This window comes from Camelus bactrianus, chromosome 7, assembly GCF_048773025.1.
Source record: "Camelus bactrianus isolate YW-2024 breed Bactrian camel chromosome 7, ASM4877302v1, whole genome shotgun sequence".
NCBI lineage: Eukaryota > Metazoa > Chordata > Mammalia > Artiodactyla > Camelidae > Camelus > Camelus bactrianus.
In genome coordinates, this window is record NC_133545.1 from 41,755,138 (window position 1) to 41,772,460 (window position 17,323).

Sequence of the window (17,323 nt, forward strand, 5' to 3'; positions counted from 1 at the left end):
ATAGATTATGTATGTAAAACACTTACAGCAGTGACTGGTGGTTAGAAAGTGCTTGAAAATAAAAGCTATTACCGATGATGTTCATCACCTTTTAGTAGAGGTCTTTAAGCACCTGCTATCTACAAAAGTTATGCAAAAAAAACTGTGGAAAACACAAAAATAAAAAGATTTGACAGACTTCTGGGTTCTAGTCCCATATATAAGGAGTTAGAAGCTACCATTCTGTCCTAACAACAAGTAAAACGCTGAACAAACTGAAAAATCAACAGCTCCTCTTGGATCTGTGAGAGAATTGAAGTCACAGGGCAAGTCACTTCCTCACAAATTGGAGAGACAGGCAGTTGGACACAGAGAATCACAATTTTTCTAAGCAGAAACCCATAAGCAGAAATCTCCACAGGAACTAGTGCCAGGATATGAAAACCTGAACTGTAATTCCTGAATTATTGGAGGCTCAGTGTGGATAAACCTGAGAGTTAAAAACCCCAGGGGAGTCCAGTCATGGGGGGGGGCACACTTTTGTGAGTTTTAGCTTCAGGAGTTCTACAGTGTCCTCACAGTGACTATTGGAGAAAACTCCCCTCTGCTTCTGGCAAGAAGAAGTAAAAATAACCATTTTGAGGTAGACCAGAGCATTCTGTTTTTCTTAACAAGACCTGCCCTCAGGAAACTACTTTACCAGAGCCTAGCCCATTGAGATTTTATCAGAGCCTAACCTACCTGTGGGAAGGGAAGTGCTCAACTTCAGCTCTAGCCTTCCACGTGGGGGAAAGGAAATACCCAAGTCTGGCCATCTTTAGGTATGATGTCCCACCTAAGAGGTGAAGGAGGAGCAACTGCAAAGCACTGTGTGAAGTTCAGTCCAGGGGCAGAGGCTCCTGAAAGACTGAGACCTAATCACGGGACTACAGTGCGCTTCCCCCAGCCCCAGCACCTTACCGTCACGTTACAGGTGGCTTAGTTACCATAATTCCCTTTATCCGGTACATCATGTCCATCTTCCAACAAAAAATTACCAGGCATACTAAAAGGCAAAAAACACACTTGAAAAAGACTGAACAAGCATTAGAACCAGAGTCAGATATGACAGGAGTGTTGGAATTATCAGACCAGGAATTTCTGAAAACTATAATTAGTATCCTAAGGGCTTTAACGAAGAAAGTAGACAGCATGCAATAGCAGATGGATAATGTAAGCAAAGATATGGGGATTCTAAGAAAGAATGAAAAGGAAATGCTAGAAATTAAAACACTGTAACAGAAATGAAGAATGCCTTTGATGGATTTGATGGGTTCATTAGCAAACTATATAGCTTGAAGAAAGAATTGCTTATCTTGAGGATATGGCAATAGAAACGTCCAAAACTGAAAAGCAAAGAAAACAAAGGCTAATAATACGAGAATATCCAAAAACTGTGCAACAACTATAAAGGTATATAGCATATGCATAATGGGAATGCCAGAAAGAAAAGAGAGAAAGGAATAGAAACAAAATTTGAAGAAATAATGATTGAGAATTTCCCCAAGTTAATGTCAGACACCAAACCACAGATCTAAAGAGCTGAGAGAATACCAAGTAGGAAAAATGCCAAAAAACTAGGCATATCATATAAAAACTGTAGAAAATCAAAGATAAAGAAAAAAATTTTGAAAGAAGGCAGAGGAGAAAAAAAAAACCTTACTTATAAAGAAGCAAAGATAAGAATTATATCTGACTACTTAGAAGCCACATATATATTATAATATATTCTCTGCATATATATGATATATACAATAAAGTTTTGAAGAAGGTAGATTGTGATTAGTACTTTGCAGAGATTTAACTGACCATGTTGTGAGCATGTGGACTACTTAGTATGGCTATGTCTTTAAAGTCCCTCAGCACACTTTGGAGAATTATGAGACATTATGGTGGAGACAAGGACACTGATCTGCTCTCACAGAGAATTCCATCAATTTTCTTCACTGGTAGACACTAATTACATAATCCAAAATAGCAGGTAATCAAAATGATATTTTTCTACCTGGCTCTATATGCCCATGGGTGGGCAGCAAATTTACTTGCAAATCATGTTACAGGTCCCTGATGGTGGTGTTCAAGTATGTTTAGTATCTGAAGCCAAGTTGCCTGGAATTTAAGTTTTCCCTTTTACCTCCTAATCTGTGAAATTCTCTCTCATAGACAATAAGCATTGAGAGGGCAGCCATCTTACCATATTGTTCACCACCCTCCCCAGGACCCAGCACAGTGCCTGGCACCCAGCAAGCACTCAGCAAACCTTAATTATGAAAGAAGAATGGTCTTGGGAACAAAGGAAGTGATAACAGTCTTGACAGAGAGTAGATGCTCTTAGTACATTTTATTTCCTATACTCTTTTCCTACTGTTCAGAAACTGCCCTCCCCTTCAGCTGTGGTCCACTTTGCTCCCTATGCATTAGAAGCACCTGCGAAGCTTTAGAAAAATAATCATGGCCCACTCCACGGAAGTTCTGGTTTAGTTACCTAGTAAGCAACTAGGACATAGTTGTGGGCCATAAACTAGGAAGGAAGGAGTGATGGAAGGAAAGGAGGAAAGAGGACAGAATGACAGAAAGACAGACGGTCTGTTCATTTGTACCATAAGCTGTCTTTATAATAAACTTATATTCAATTTTAGTAAGTGCAAATAATTCGCTACTCTAATTGCCATTGATTATACTATGTATATTATGTTCCTTCCTCTTTTAAGCAGCATTTTAAAAAAACACAAATACATTCATACATTGATTGTAGGATGTATCCTGATTTAAAAAATAATAATAAAATGCAGAAGGGGATGGATAGGGCATCTCTAGAATCTAGGAAATGCAGGTCAAATCCCCATAAAAGCTACGGGTTTTAAATCGCTTGCTCTTTGTAGAAGTCCCCTGGTCCTTTGTCCTTTCTGATAAAGAAGTTACATTGTTCTTATGCAGATTTTTGCTCAAGATTCTGATTATTTGTTAACCACCTTTTCTCTGTCTAGTTAAAGTTCTTGCCTTCCTAAAATATACGGGCTATATTTTCAAAGAACCTGTACTTCAGAGAGAGAATGTGTGTGGGGCGGGGGAGAGGAAGGCAAGAGTGTATTTCCTGTGTGGAAACCATCATTTGAAAAAACAGGAACTGCAGCTCTATACATAGAGGCCATGTGGATCCAAAGCAAAACATTGCCCTTGGATTTGAGGTTGCCCTTGCTGCTAAGTTGTCTGGAAGGCAGTTTTAAGAGGTACCATCTCCAAAGGCCAATACCTCCACATGCTTTTGCTTTTAAAGGTTAAATTGCCTTGGGTAGGGCTTAGTTTGCTGTGTTTAAAAGTTCATCTAGTCAGGAAATTGTAAATATAAAGTTACATTTCCCTGTCACTTATCATTCTGCAGCTCATTAAATTTCAACTAATTGCATCTTCAGAATTCAGGATCTTAATGTTTCTCAGCCTCACTACCAGACTGAAATCTTAACACCCAGGTCGTTAGAGTTTTATTTACGTATCCTAGGCTATCAAAAGATCTTCGTTTGAAAATGGGCAATTCCTGGTTAATGGATGTGACTTAAAAGTTTGAAAGGTAAATATTTCAAGTAAATCTAACTCATTTTAGCCGTCATTCTAATTGCTTGTGGCATTTTCCTTAATAACATCTTCTGATGGCAAAATGTCAATGTTAATAGTGCCAGGAAACTAGATTTGATAAATGTCTAGCATACCAAGAAAAAGTTAACACTTAAAGTGGGCCCGATTCTTCAGGTGCTAAATTGGACTCTGAGCTTCCATCAAACCATGATGGAAAAAGTCTGGCTTTGTTGATTGTAAGCTAACGTGGTCACTTTTCTTCCAAACCCTTTGAAGACCGGAAAGAGAAAACCAGCACCATTCAAATGAATAACTTCTGGGAGGAGGAAGTAGCTCTTAGGGAAGCATAACCGAAGAGAAGAAAGCTAATCCTGGGACATTTGTTTTATGTAACCATCCTGTCGATAAACCATCATCACTTTGCTGGCGAATAAAAATAGTGCACATCTGAAAATCAGTTATACTGCAGAGTTCCTTGGGAACTCATTTTACCTGTTTTGGTTATAATCCACGTGTAAGAGAAGCGTTAATTTTTTTTTTTTTAATGAGTCATGCTTCTTCTGGGCTTCTTTGATTTTTAAGCATTTCAGTGAATAAAAGGAAAAGAGAATACCCATAGACTATTAAACAGACGTTGATTTCACTCAGACTTGCCATGCTGTTGACACCTTTCCTTGTTCGTCTTTTAAACTGATGTTGGGATGTACCAAACCCAAGGTATACGGCTGCTGTCCAGTAGAAATGTAATGCAAGCCACTTGGGTAATTTTAAATTTTCTAGAAGGCACATTAAAAATATAAAAAGAAACAGGTGAAATTAACTTTAATAACATAATTCCTTTAACCCAGTATATACAAAATGTTTTCCAACATGCAATCAATATTAAGAAAGTATTCAGATATTATACATTCTTTTCTTTGTACTAGGTCTTCACAGTTCAGTGTATATCTTAGACTTAGAGCACATCTCAGGTTGGGCCAGCCACATCTCAAGTGCTCACTAGCCACGGGTGGATAGCAGCTGCTGAAGTGATCAGTGTGAGTCAGTTCCCATATAGGACTTCACTATTGCAAACTGCAGCATTTCTTGTTTGCTTTCTGGGGATGTTTCTTACTGGTCAGGTTGTATACAAATGTCTACTTGTCAATTAAGTACATTTAATAATGTGGAAAGACAAATTGGTTCCTTGACCCACCTTTCAGTAGGGTGGTAACACTGGCAAGCATGTGGCAGTCTTCAGAGAGAACCCTTGGTGTGACCTTGAAGCTGACATTCTGACAACCTGGGAGGACACTGCTCTCTGGGGGGGCTTGTCTGGGGCAGCGGGCAGGCCTGCTCCTGCAGCAGTTTCAGTTTGTTAAATCCAGTTATCAGCGATGGTCAGTAGGTGAGAGGTGATAGTCAGAGGTGAGGAGATCAGAAAAGGGCTAGGAGAACAAGACCCTGAAACAAGAATCAAAGGACCCCCTAGGCTGGGGCCCCAGGACTCTATCCAAATGAGAGAAAAAATATTACTCTGGGTCATTATTAAAAGTCATTTTAAGTGTGCTGCTCTGTGTAGTTAAAATGTTTTCAAAGATCCTTGGGTTGGAGTGACGGCTTGCTGGATCTTTTTCAAGTTGGCTTTGCTGCTTGTTCCATTCTAAAAGCAACTAAATTATTTAGAGTTAAGTTGCAAGAAGGCAGGAATAATTTTCTTTGGCCGAAAAACATTATTTGTGTAATCGCTGGATACTCATTCAGACTCCGTGCCACACTCTCATTTTTCTTTACTCGCCTTGGCAAAACCAGCTGGTAGGGGAATGACAGGCACATGGAGGTGTTTATTTCTAAATTCATCACTCTCTTTCTTTGTCTTCCCTTTTCCTTAAACTTGGAATCGGAATATGTCTCATTTGAAGAACAACTTGGTTGCAGAAGTGACTACTGTTTCACTCAATGGTTGCATTATTTTTCTGCCCCAGTCTCCTCCAGGCAGCCCCGGGGACTCAGGCTTCCTGAGTGTTACAGCCTTGTGTCCCTGCGATGTCACCGGGAAGAAGTAGGGCCAAAGTGCAAACGATGGGCAGCGAGGCCCGGGCGCTGATTGTCCCTGAAAGGATAACAACCCAGCCTCCAGTGGGGACATTGCTATACGTTACACTCCACCACTGAAATTGTTTTTCTTTTGCAGCTGAGCTTTTGAGAAACCCTTGGGAATTGCCCTGGGTTGAGCTGGATATTAGTGAAATTAATTCTCTTCTGTTCAGGAGAAAGGCGCTGGTGGGTCATGCTAATTGCTTCAGGCAGAGAGAACTCCTGGCTGTGTTGGAGTTTGTAATAGAAGAATGATAAGTAAGGCGGCCAGGAAAGGAAGTGTGGAAGGCTGCTTTGTAGGAGTTTCATTGATTTAGCATCTGTAGGGAAACCTTCTTTTTTTTAAAAAAAAAAAGAAAAAGAATTTTTTTTTTTTGATTAGTGAACAGGAGAACATTCAAAACGAAGACAGATAGCGGCCAACTGGGAACGCTGTGCAGCCTGGAATAGCTTAGGCTGCTGTTCAATCATTTCCCCAAACAGGAAACCACAAAATGTTAGAGATTAAGGTCACTAGATCATTGGGAAAAGAGCATAACTTTGTCTGCAAAGTATTATGATGGATTGTAAATGGGCCAAAATATAAGCATAAATCTTTCGTCTAAAAATGCAACAACAAAAATCCAGACTTCTCACAAAAGCTCAGTTTGCTTTCCTGTTGTACAGAGAGACCAGAGCCTCCTTCTGCTGCGTTTCTGTAATTTTCCAAATAAGTAGAAGAGTAATCAGGGAAATAAAGAGAAAGGCTTTGCGTTCTCTGTCAGCAGCATATGTCGTTTCGGTTTGGATTTTTTAAAAAAGTTTAAGTTTAGATCATGTGACTTATTTTCAGTCTTGTGCTTTTATACAGGCAACAATGAAAATATAACAAAATGGACACATATACATTTCTGCCCCAAATCCCTTCTTTCAAGTGTTCGATTGTATAGTCACCATTAAAAGCACAAATGTCTTTTTTTTTTCCCTTTTGAGTAGCATGTGGCAGGCTCCCCCTAACTTGAAGTCAAAATCTGAGTTCAGAGGGTGTGAGATCTTCTTAGTTGAGTCTGAGGTAAACCGGCCTACAGGTGTCTGTAGCTGACACGGTTGGTTGCTTTATATGTGCCTGAAAAATATTTATTCTACAGAAGCAGCCGCTGTGTAAAATAAGGGTTAATCATCATCTGATTCTGTTGACTAGGTCTTCCCTAGGGGGACATTTTCTTGCTGAGAGAGTTAAATCCATGAAAAAACTGCTGATTTATATGCATCCAGAAGGTGAAAAGTTTGATTTGAAATGTTAAAATGACTAGAGTTTAGAAAGATTTAAGTGAAACTGGCTTTTTAACCCCTCTTTTGAAGGAAAACTTAGAGAATGAAAGAGTAAACTTGCCTCTGATTATTCACCGTTTTGGAAAGTTAAAAAAAAAAATCTGGAGCACTAGGAGGGTAGAAGTTACGTGTTTTTATATCTGTTCTCTTGATGCCCAGTCCTTAGTTTCTCCATAAATATTTACTGTTGAGTAAATAGAAATTTTATATGAGCAGGTTAAACAAACAAAACACATTCCACATTTAAGTGAGCACGCTCTCTTTTCTCCAACGCGGATAAAAAGCCACCTCCCTTGCATTTCAGATGGAAGTGAAACTTATCTTCCTGTGGATCCAGGAAGGAAGTGAAATAAATGAGTAGAGTTGGATTGAGACCTATTGATCTTCCTTTTCTACCCATGACAAAGACATGGATACAGAGAAATATGTTTCTCTGCTAAGAAGAACAATAGCATAAGCACTGAATAAATGACAACTGCCCTTGCACCTCCTGGCCAGCGGGGAATGGAGGGGCACGGGGAAGAACACTCAGGAAGGGCTGTGTCTTAGAGGGACAGTCACTGCACAGCCCTAGCTCCTTGTGGCCAAGTGGAAATACAGGCCTGGCGTGGTCAGGTCTCCCTATCTTTAAATGCTGGCATCTAATTACAAACACAGCAGTATGTGGACTAGATGAATATACCCTACACGCTAAATGCAGGCCCTACGCAGCCAATGTAAAACTTTTGCACTCCACTATAGAAATTTATTTTTCAGATTATTCTTAATAAAGAGTAATAAAACCATCAATAAAACCCTGCCCGTCAGGTTACAGGATCCTTTTACATCCCATACCCCATTTGGACCTCCCAAGAACTCTAGGATGTGGCTATTCCTCATCATATGAGACAAAATTAAGGCTCAGAGTGAGCAGACGACGTCCCTAAGGTCATCCAGTAGCACAGACCTTGGGAGGCTGAGCCAGGGCTGGAGCTCAGGGCTCCGATCTGCAAGTGTCATGCTACTTTTATAAGCCCCTGCCATTTGTTTTGTCAAGTTGATGACCTAGTGCAGTTGTGTGAGAATTCTAACTCTTACATCCTAAATCACAGCTGTAATCCTCAGGTAACAGCTCATTTGGAAATTGTGGAGTTATTTGAATAGCTATGTTGAACCATTCAAATGTGGTGATAATACTGATCACTAGCATTAATTAAATGTTTACTATGTGCCTGAGATGCAGAGTTTCACGTGCATTATGTTATGTAATTCTCCCAATGATCCTCTTTCCCATATGTTTCTCTTCTACCCATTTTACAGATGAGAAAACTGGGCTTTAGACAGGCTGAGTAACTTAATCAAGACAGTCTTGCTAGTAAATGCAGAGCTAGGTTTAAACCCAGCCTGTGCTCTTAACTGTAAACATGTATCTTTCATTCCAAAGGGTCATGCCTACATTTAAGTTTGCTCCTTGAATGTGTTATTGCAAATAGAGAATAAATCGCATCTTCAGTGTGTTCTTTGGGGTCGGAGGGGTGGGTAGTGACTTAGGCAGTGAGACAGAGTGGAAGAAGGGTTAGAAGCACACACTTTGGACTCAGGCAGATCTGAACTTGGATTTCTGTCACCAGTTGGCTCCCCTCCCTGCACCTCTGCCCCCTTGTTCCTAAAATGGGATAAATAATACCTGCCTTCTGGGGGTGTTATGAAATCATGGATGTAAAATGCTTAGCACAGCTCCTGCAACACAGGAGGAGTGAAAGGGCTCTACTGTTACTCCAAAGTGTCCTTTTAAAAGCTATACCCTTGACCATACTTTTCTAGCATTTAAGGATGGGGCGAAATTCTTTGTGATCTTTGAATCCCAGGCTTCAAAACTGAAAGTTCCTTTAAAGGAGGAATTTTTAGATTTATGGCTCTGACTACCAAAAAAAAACTGCTGAGACACCGTTCCCAATGTGTGTAAAATTAGTTACAAAAGGCATGTTATTTCTTGCATTTGAGTACCTAGAGTTCAGATTTACCCTGGCTGGATTTCTTCTTACTGTCAGCTTTTGTCTGGAGAGAGTGAGATTGCAATCAAGTGTTTGACACAGAAAGACCATCTGCATATTCTGAAGGTTTATTTTAGAAGAAGTGCTTTGTTGAGTCATTCTTCCAAGTCATTATCAAATTATCAACCTACTTGAAAAGGAGGAGGACTGACACTCACCTAACTTCTCTAATTTGTGTCTGGCACTGTGCTTAGAACCCTGTTCACATTTTCTCATTAATTCTCACTACAGCGGGATGTAAGTCTTGCATCTGCATGTCCAGAAAAGGGAACCAAAGCTCATGGAAGTTAAGCCATGTGCTCAGGGATTCCCAATTACTGCCTGCTGGGGCATGTGAGGTACTGGTCTGATGGTGTGTGAGTTTGGATTTCATGCTTTTGGCAACAGAAGCAACTATGATTACTTAAAGCATGAGAGGAACCGATCAGAAGACATGATAGGTCCCAGAATTCATGAACAAACCAAAGAACTGGAGTGAGGAAAGATAGGGGCCAGGGAGACTCCGGGGATTTAGGTAGTAAAACTAATGAGCAGAGTCATTGGGAACGCTGTGTCACTCTGTCCACAATTGAAATTCCAGACAAAGAGTATTTGAGTGCCGTAGCTTAGGCCACATACTCATCCTGTACATAGAGGAGGAAGGACACTGATTGACATCCTCCACTAGCTGGGGCTGTATCCGTTGAGGGAGTAGAAATACAGTTACCAGGGGAAGGGCAAGTGGACCTGGGCAAGCCAAACCGGCAGACCATCACTAGACAGCATTACGAGAGCCTTTAAAGAACACAACTGACTGAACCTTGTAAGTGTCAGTACGCCTTGCGGGGCATCAGGCACTGTGCAGGGGCTGCGGGGTGGGGCGAGGGCTGAGAGCGCTCTGTTCTCCGGGTGCTGCTGCCCTCCCACAGCTGCTTGATCCCAGCCACTCCCTGCAGCAGAAGTGAGGCGTCTGTCACCAGCTGAATAATGCCCTTGCACCCATCCTGGTCCACAGAACCAAAGTGAGAAATGACTGAGAGATGTCCCCCGAGCTGGACAAACAGACCGATGTTGTTTCTGAACTGGAGATGTGAACTATATCTCAGAGTCCACCAGCTCTCTGTTTCCCGAGGCTTTGAGTAACTGTAAACATTTAGCTGTGGGAAATCAGTAAATGCTTGTTGGTTTGCAGGAGTTTAGCTCCTTTCTTAAGGTGTTCTAGGAAGAAGTTTGGAAGCCTGGGATCTAGGAGGCATTCTGGCACCTTACTATGCCGCAGTTTCCTTCACAGAGAAGTGGAGGCGGGCCTTGTAACACTTCTCGTCCTCACCCTGTGAAGCTATATGAGAATAAAGCCGTAGGTACATAAAAGCACTTTGTAAAGTAAAGAACATAATAAAAATGCTTTTCTCATCTTTTCCTTTAGAAAAAAAAAGAGAGGATGCTCGTAATCCTAATCACCTAGTGCCATCTCCTGTAAATGCTTGAACTCTGGAATGAGTTTTTAAGATCATCTATGATTGAACTAAAGTTACACTGTTTACCGAGTTGTCATAAAAAAAAAATTGAAAGCTGGTAATACTTGAGTTAATACAAATTATTCCTCTATAAAGACTTATCTTTTGCCACATTAAGGTGCCCAACCTCTTCGCGTTATTGTTTGTTTTATTATTTTTTCGTTATAGAAGCAGCCTAACCACATACACCTAACTAACCTAGAAAATAGTCAAAACACATCACCCATACTTTGACTACCTTAACTGCTAGTATTCTGGTGTACTCTTTTCCCAAGTTTGAAGCATCTTTTTGAAATGCAGTAATTATAGAGCATGCACAGTGGAATCATAGATTTTCACTGATGTTTTTAATAAGTATTTTTCCACATCTTTGCATCACCATCAGTTTTAACAAACTAACCAGTCAGACCTCTAAGTAGTAAAAGGAAAGAAAATTCTCTAAAAAAAGTACCTCTACTCTTTACTGAGGCCTCACAGCTGACCCGAAAGGAAAGTGAGGACACGGGGTGTTCAGGGGTGCTCCCTGTGTTACTGGGAACCAGCTCCATCTGGCACTTTCTCTGCCCCTTGGTTTGTTAGTGTCACTCCTGACAAGGGAAGTGTAGCGAAAAGCTGCATTCATTTCTGTCTCCTCCTCTCTGTCTTTAGACCTTGTTACTTAAAATACCAGCAAGTCTCAAGGGAAGGTTTGCCCCAGACTGTCCCAGTTTTAGCCTGAAGGTCCTGCATCCTGAGAAACTCCTCCACCCAGGGCAAACTGGGATAGTGGGTCACCCGACCAGGAAGACGTGGGTGAGTGTGTGTAGATCCTTCATAAGAGACCAATCAGTTGAAGCTTAGGCCTTGTCCTGGAACTTCTCTGATGCTCAGGATGTGGGTGGTTATCACGTACCCTTTGGCTTCAGGACCACCCACCCCTGCGCTACACCCACCAGTCTTCTACAGTCACTGTCACTGGATCCTGGGATATCTTGTCCACTCAGTCTTGGAGGCATCTAAATGGGGTATTCCTGTGGGAGCTGATGAGAGTAAATGTGACATTTAGATAAATATAGAAGCTCCGGGGTTCTTACATTTAATGCTAGCAGGCTTAAATGTCAGCTCTGAAATCACTTCACTTGATCATTAACCTGATTTGTTTTTTGTTGCATTTGACTTGTGTGCCCTTGAGAAGTTAAAAATGTTTTCCCCTCTTTGCAAACGAAGGATTTCCATTTGCCCCCCAAAGCTGATCTTCTGCACATTATATGTACAAAATAATGCAGTCCAGCCCTTCGCTGCCTCATTCTGGAGGGTTAGTACTTTTGTGTATGCTGAGTCTTGAGAAACCAAGGAGACAGCTCAGGGATGGGCTTCGTTTCTATCCAGTTCAACAAACATGTACCCTAATGCTGTACATATGTATCAGCCTGTTTTTGCTGTAACAGCTGGATTTTGCTATCATCTCTCCAAGATGAAAAACTCAAATGATAGTAAGGTAGCAAGATACAGTCAGAAAGATGCAAACTTCATAGTGGCCACACAGAGGAAAAACAGCTAGATACACTTGTGTGTGTGCTAATCACCATCTTCTCATTGAATTCTAGAAGAAGAATTGCTTTATAGACAATTATCTTTGTTAATCAGCTATAATCAGCCCTTCCTAGAATGGTGAGGTAGTTAAGCCTTGTTTGCTGGTACAGATCATATATAATTGTTTCCATACTATTGGCAAAAGAGCCGTAGGAGATTTGCATGGAACCTAAGTACTCAAGGTCTTTGAGGCAATTTCTTTGTATAAACAATGCAAATTTTTATTGCTATAGTTGAGTTGAGTTTTTTTTTAGCAGGCTTTAAATCTATCAAGATTGTGGTAGGGGGAGGGGTGGTAGTCTGCTTAGGAGAGTGGAGGTGGTGATGGTGACTGAGTAACATGAAAGACTCTTGTTCCTATAGAGGAGGCCCAGGGTTCTTTCATCTTAGGTTGAATCCTGGCCCACTGCTGCTTGAGGATTTGGAGTGTGTAAAAGTCCTGGGCTTTTTAATTATGTGTAAGCCTTTTAAGAACCCTATACCAGGAGGGCAGAGATGAAAACATATGCAGTGAAACATTTTATATCCAATTTGAGGATTCAACCAAAGGTCTTCACTTGAGCCAAACCAGAGCTTCCCAATAGATCAAAGGTAGCATGGAGTCTAAGAAAATCTCTTTGTTGGACAATATCTTTTGAGAATCAGTATTGTGTTGATTGCAAAAAATAGCCAAGGAAGAGCAGAAAACAGAGGGGAACATTACTCAGATTTCCACCACCAAAATTAATCAACTATATTCATTTTTTTAAAGTTTCATTCTATGTATGTAAGTAAGCATATCAATTTTATACATTCATAATGGTGATATATATTTGGCATTCAGCTTTCACACTCAACATGATGCGATAAGCATTTTCCACGTTGCTTTGTAGTTTAGTCAAACATTTTAAATGGTTTTGCAATATCCCATAGAATTTCTGTGCCATGGTTATTTAACCACTCACTAATATGAAACTGTTAGACTGTGTTCAAGTTTGTTATTATAAAGATTTAATGAATTTTTAAAAATTTCTTTGGGCTTGTTTGCATAGAGTTTAGTCCACAAACTGGGATTTCTGGGACAAAGAGTCTCAACATTTCAAAGTCTTTGCATTAAAAATTGGCCATTGCTTTCCTGAAGAGTGGCGCCATTTTACGCTGTCACCAGTAGCTTCACAACGGCATCAGCATTGGGTTTTACCTGAATTCTTTTTCAAGGTAATTGAAAGTTATTTGGGAGGAAAAGATAAGAGTTGCCCCAGAGTTTCTCATACAACTTGGCTAAAAAAAAATCTATTTGAGGCATTTGAAGGACATTCCTCATTGTTGACAAGTGGCTATCATATTTAAGACAAGAAGGAAGTGGCATGGCAGACATTGTGGTTGCCTTCAATAAGTAACAGATCTGAGGCACCTGCATCTATCTGTCTGCCTCAGAAAATTATAGTTGCCACTGAAATGTAGGAGGGGAAAGTAATACGGATTAGCAACCATGAGAGAGAATGTCCAGCTTGCCAGCTGCCGCAGTGCCTGAAAGTGAAGTTAATGAAATGCAGGCTTTATGAAAATCCTAGGGTGTAGTATTCCTTAGTTCCACTGAAATGTAACCTTCTTCCTTAACATAGCTGTACATCCAAGTAAAACCTGTATCACTGGGTAATGCAACCAAATGCTTTTGCAACCAAGAGAGATATGTGCATATTCCTATGAAGAATCAAACTTTTGGAAGAATGCAATGGTTGAGGCAAGGCTTGAGTTTTTTCAGGTTGTTGGTGTGTGTAGCCAACTGTAAGAAAATGACCTCACTGATCTGCTGGGCTGGCCTCTCTGAGCTGTGTTATCAAGAAGCTCATGTTCCCTTTTCTCTCTAGTTTGCACTATCTGTACCTTCACTGACTGGCTTCACCAGCTGACTCCTGCATTTGCCCATGGCTCAATTTCATTACAGGTTCTAATCTACAATGGCCAACTAGACATCATTGTGGCAGCTCCCCTGACAGAGCGCTCCTTGATGGCCATGGACTGGAAAGGATCCCAGGATTACAAGAAGGCAGAAAGAAAAGTTTGGAAGGTCTTTAAATCTGATCATGATGTGGCTGGTTATGTACGGCAAGTGGGTGACTTCTGTCAGGTATGAAAATGCTTCTGGGCATGCAGGTTGTGGGAATGGGACAGTGGGATTGAATACCAGTAAGGAATGGTCAGCCTTCAGCAAAGTAATAAAACAGCCAAAATGTGTCTTCTGTTGCCCTTCTTTCCACAGAGAAGGGAGGTGTGTGTTCATATTAAAATGCAAATACTTAATGTTATGACGAAAGTTGACAGACACAAGTGTAGGTATTGTTAAGAGATACGGTGAGAATTAAAAAGATCATACTCAGCCCCAGAAGGTGAATAATCAGTGAGAGAATTAGTTGATTTGGGAACAAAAGAGAGCTTGAACAAATTAGATGAGGAAGATTCAATGAAATGTCCTTTGGCAAACCTGTGATCACATTTGTGTATTAGAGATGGAGCCTCGGGACAAAGTCTCTCTATCTGATGCCCTAGTGTGACTTCTCCTTTAAGGGTCAGATATTACTCTGGCCAAGGCTGTTCACTGCACCTCCAATTTGCAGGCCTCAGCTCCTTTAAAGATGAATAGGTTTTCTTCCATGATTACACGATGATTACACTGTTTACCTATGAAAGTTTTTGGAGAAATTAAGAAAATCCCTAAGATTTACTTAATCAAGAGGAAAATTTTAATCTTCTGGACTTGATTTTCTTCCCCTAGTTTTTTATGTGAGGCAACATTGGGACCTCAATTCACCTTAATGTAGTCCAATTTATTAATTTTTTCCTCTATGTTTAGTGCTTTTAATGTCATGTTTAAGAGAGCCCCAAGGCTATGAATATATTCTTTTTGTTATTGTTGAGAAGCTTTATTGTTTTGCCTTTCACTTTTGGATCAACAGTCCAGGTGGAATTGATATTATATGTGGTGTATGTGTCAAGATTCTTTTTAATCCTTAGAAATAGTCAAACAGTCTAGTGCCATATTGAAAACAGCGTTCTTCTCCCGCTGCTCTACGGAGTCACCTTTGTCATAAATCAGGTAGCTGTGCGTGTATGGGTTTGTGTCTGTTCTCTCTAGTCTAGTTCATTGGCCTGTTTGTCTATCCATAAGACAATGTCATAGTATCCTATTTGCTACAGCTTTAGTGTAACTCTTGGTAACTGGTAATCTAAAACCTCCAACTATGTTGTTCTTTTTCTTCAAGACTGTCATGGTTTTTCTTGGCCTTTTGCATTTCCGTGTAAGTTGTAGACTCAGTTTGTCAGTTCTACAAAAATTTCTGCTGAAATTGTGTTTGGTTTTGCATGAAAACTTTATATCAGTTCTAGGAGTGTTCATACCTTTACAGTATTGAGTATTCAAAACCATGCACGTGTTATATATTAATAACATGTTCCTTTATTTAGGTCTTCTTTAATTTTTCCCAATTATATTTTATAGTCTTCTGTCTAGAGGTGTTGTATATCTTTTGCTACAGAATCCTAGTTACTTGGTGGAGTTTTTTATGCTATCATAAATTGTATGATTTTAGAAACTCCATTTTATAATTGTTTATTTGCTGGTACCATAGATATACAACTGAGTTTTTGTAGTGACTTTGTGAGCAATAATCTTGCTAAATTTATTTATTTCAGTGATTTGTAAATTCTTTTGCATCCTCTACATATGTAATGATAATTATTGTCTTCAGTGAGTAGTTACAGTTCTATTTCTTTCTCTTTAGCAGTTATACTGCTTATTTCTTTTCCTGGCCTCACATCACGAAGACTTTTATGAAGTTGAAGGGAGGTGGTGATAGTGGGAATCTTTGCCTTAATCCTGTGCCGGAAGGGATGTTTATTACTGGGATTGGTTTACTACTGTTTTATTTAGAATATTTGTGTGTATGCGCTTGAGAAAAAATTGGCCTGTAATTTTTCTTTCTTACACTGTCCTTTCCAAGGTTTGGGATCAGGGTTATGCTGGCCTCATAAAATGAGTTGGGAAGCATCTCCTCTTTTTCCAGCGTCTGAAGTAGTATCTTTCAGTGTTAGGGGATTTATTGGTGAAGGGTTAGGGCCTGAAGGTTACTTTGAGTGAAGGTTTTTAATTGCAGCTTCATTTCTGTAATAGCTATGGGATTAATCAAATTTCTATTTTCTATGGTGTCAATTCTTATAGGTTGTATTTTTTTTTCAGGAATTTTTTCTTTTGATCAAAATTTTAAAATTTATTGGCATAAGGTTGCTTTAATAACATCACTGTACTATCATTTAATGTCTCTTAAAATCTGTAATGATATTACAATTTTTGCTTCTCTTGCCCAGAGTTTAAAAATGCTATTATTTTCTTCAGAGAACCAATTTTTATCTTTAGCTCCTTATTGTAGTCTTGCTCTATTTTGTTAATTTTTACTTTTATACCTGTTCTCTTATTGCTATTATTTTCCTTGTGTGTGATTTACTATTCTTAAAAAAATTCTAATATGCATATTTAGAACATGAATTTTCAACCTTTCTTCATTTCTAGTATTGCACACTTAGGGTAATGAATTTGTTACTCAAAGGAGGGGGGAAATAAAAGCAGACAACAAGCATATATACACATTAACAAATAAGGTAACATCAGAAAATAAAACTAGATGATGTGAAAAAGCATGAGTGGTAGTGGGATAAGGACCACTTTGGATGGTGGATCCCAGAAGCCTCTCTGAAGAGGTGAGACAGTAGGACATGTGCAGACGTGGGCCAGAGTTTCTCTGCAGAGAACATCTAGATGTGCCAAGGGGCAGAAACGAGCTGGATGTGCCTGAGGAAGGGAAGGAGGGCCAATGGGTCTGAGAGGTAGTGAGGAATAGGGAAAAGGGGGAGGCAAAGCCAGACAACTGGCTGTGGCCTCATCACATGGGACCTTGTGGGTCAGGGCAGAGTTTGTACCCAGAAAGCTAATTACATCCCATATAAATCATATATATATATATATATATATGTGTGTGTGTGTGTATATATATATATATATATGTATATATATATATGATACATGTTATATACATGCATTATATATATATATATATATAATGCATGTATATAACATGTATTCTGTCCTCTGGAACTTCATTAAACCTCATCCAGTGGATTGAGCTCTGAACTTGAAGTCCCAACCTCTTGTTTTGGTTTGACATCCCTTCCAGTACAAATTCTGAGTTGATTTGTGCTATCTTGTTTGGT

General features: G+C 39.8%; 1 protein-coding gene across 6 annotated transcripts in view; it reads left to right on the forward strand.

Annotated features, from left to right (window-relative positions):
• CPVL (carboxypeptidase vitellogenic like) overlaps positions 1-17,323 on the forward strand; it is a 105,917-nt gene that overhangs the window by 67,248 nt on the left and 21,346 nt on the right. For 5 of the 6 annotated variants that reach the window (XM_074367304.1, XM_010971447.3, XM_074367306.1 and 2 more), the window contains one exon: positions 14,007-14,189. The exons of the other annotated variant lie outside the window; for it this stretch is intronic. In XM_074367304.1, the coding sequence (XP_074223405.1) occupies positions 14,007-14,189 (183 nt within the window). The remainder of the gene's footprint in view (positions 1-14,006; positions 14,190-17,323) is intronic. 6 annotated transcript variants of the gene reach the window in all.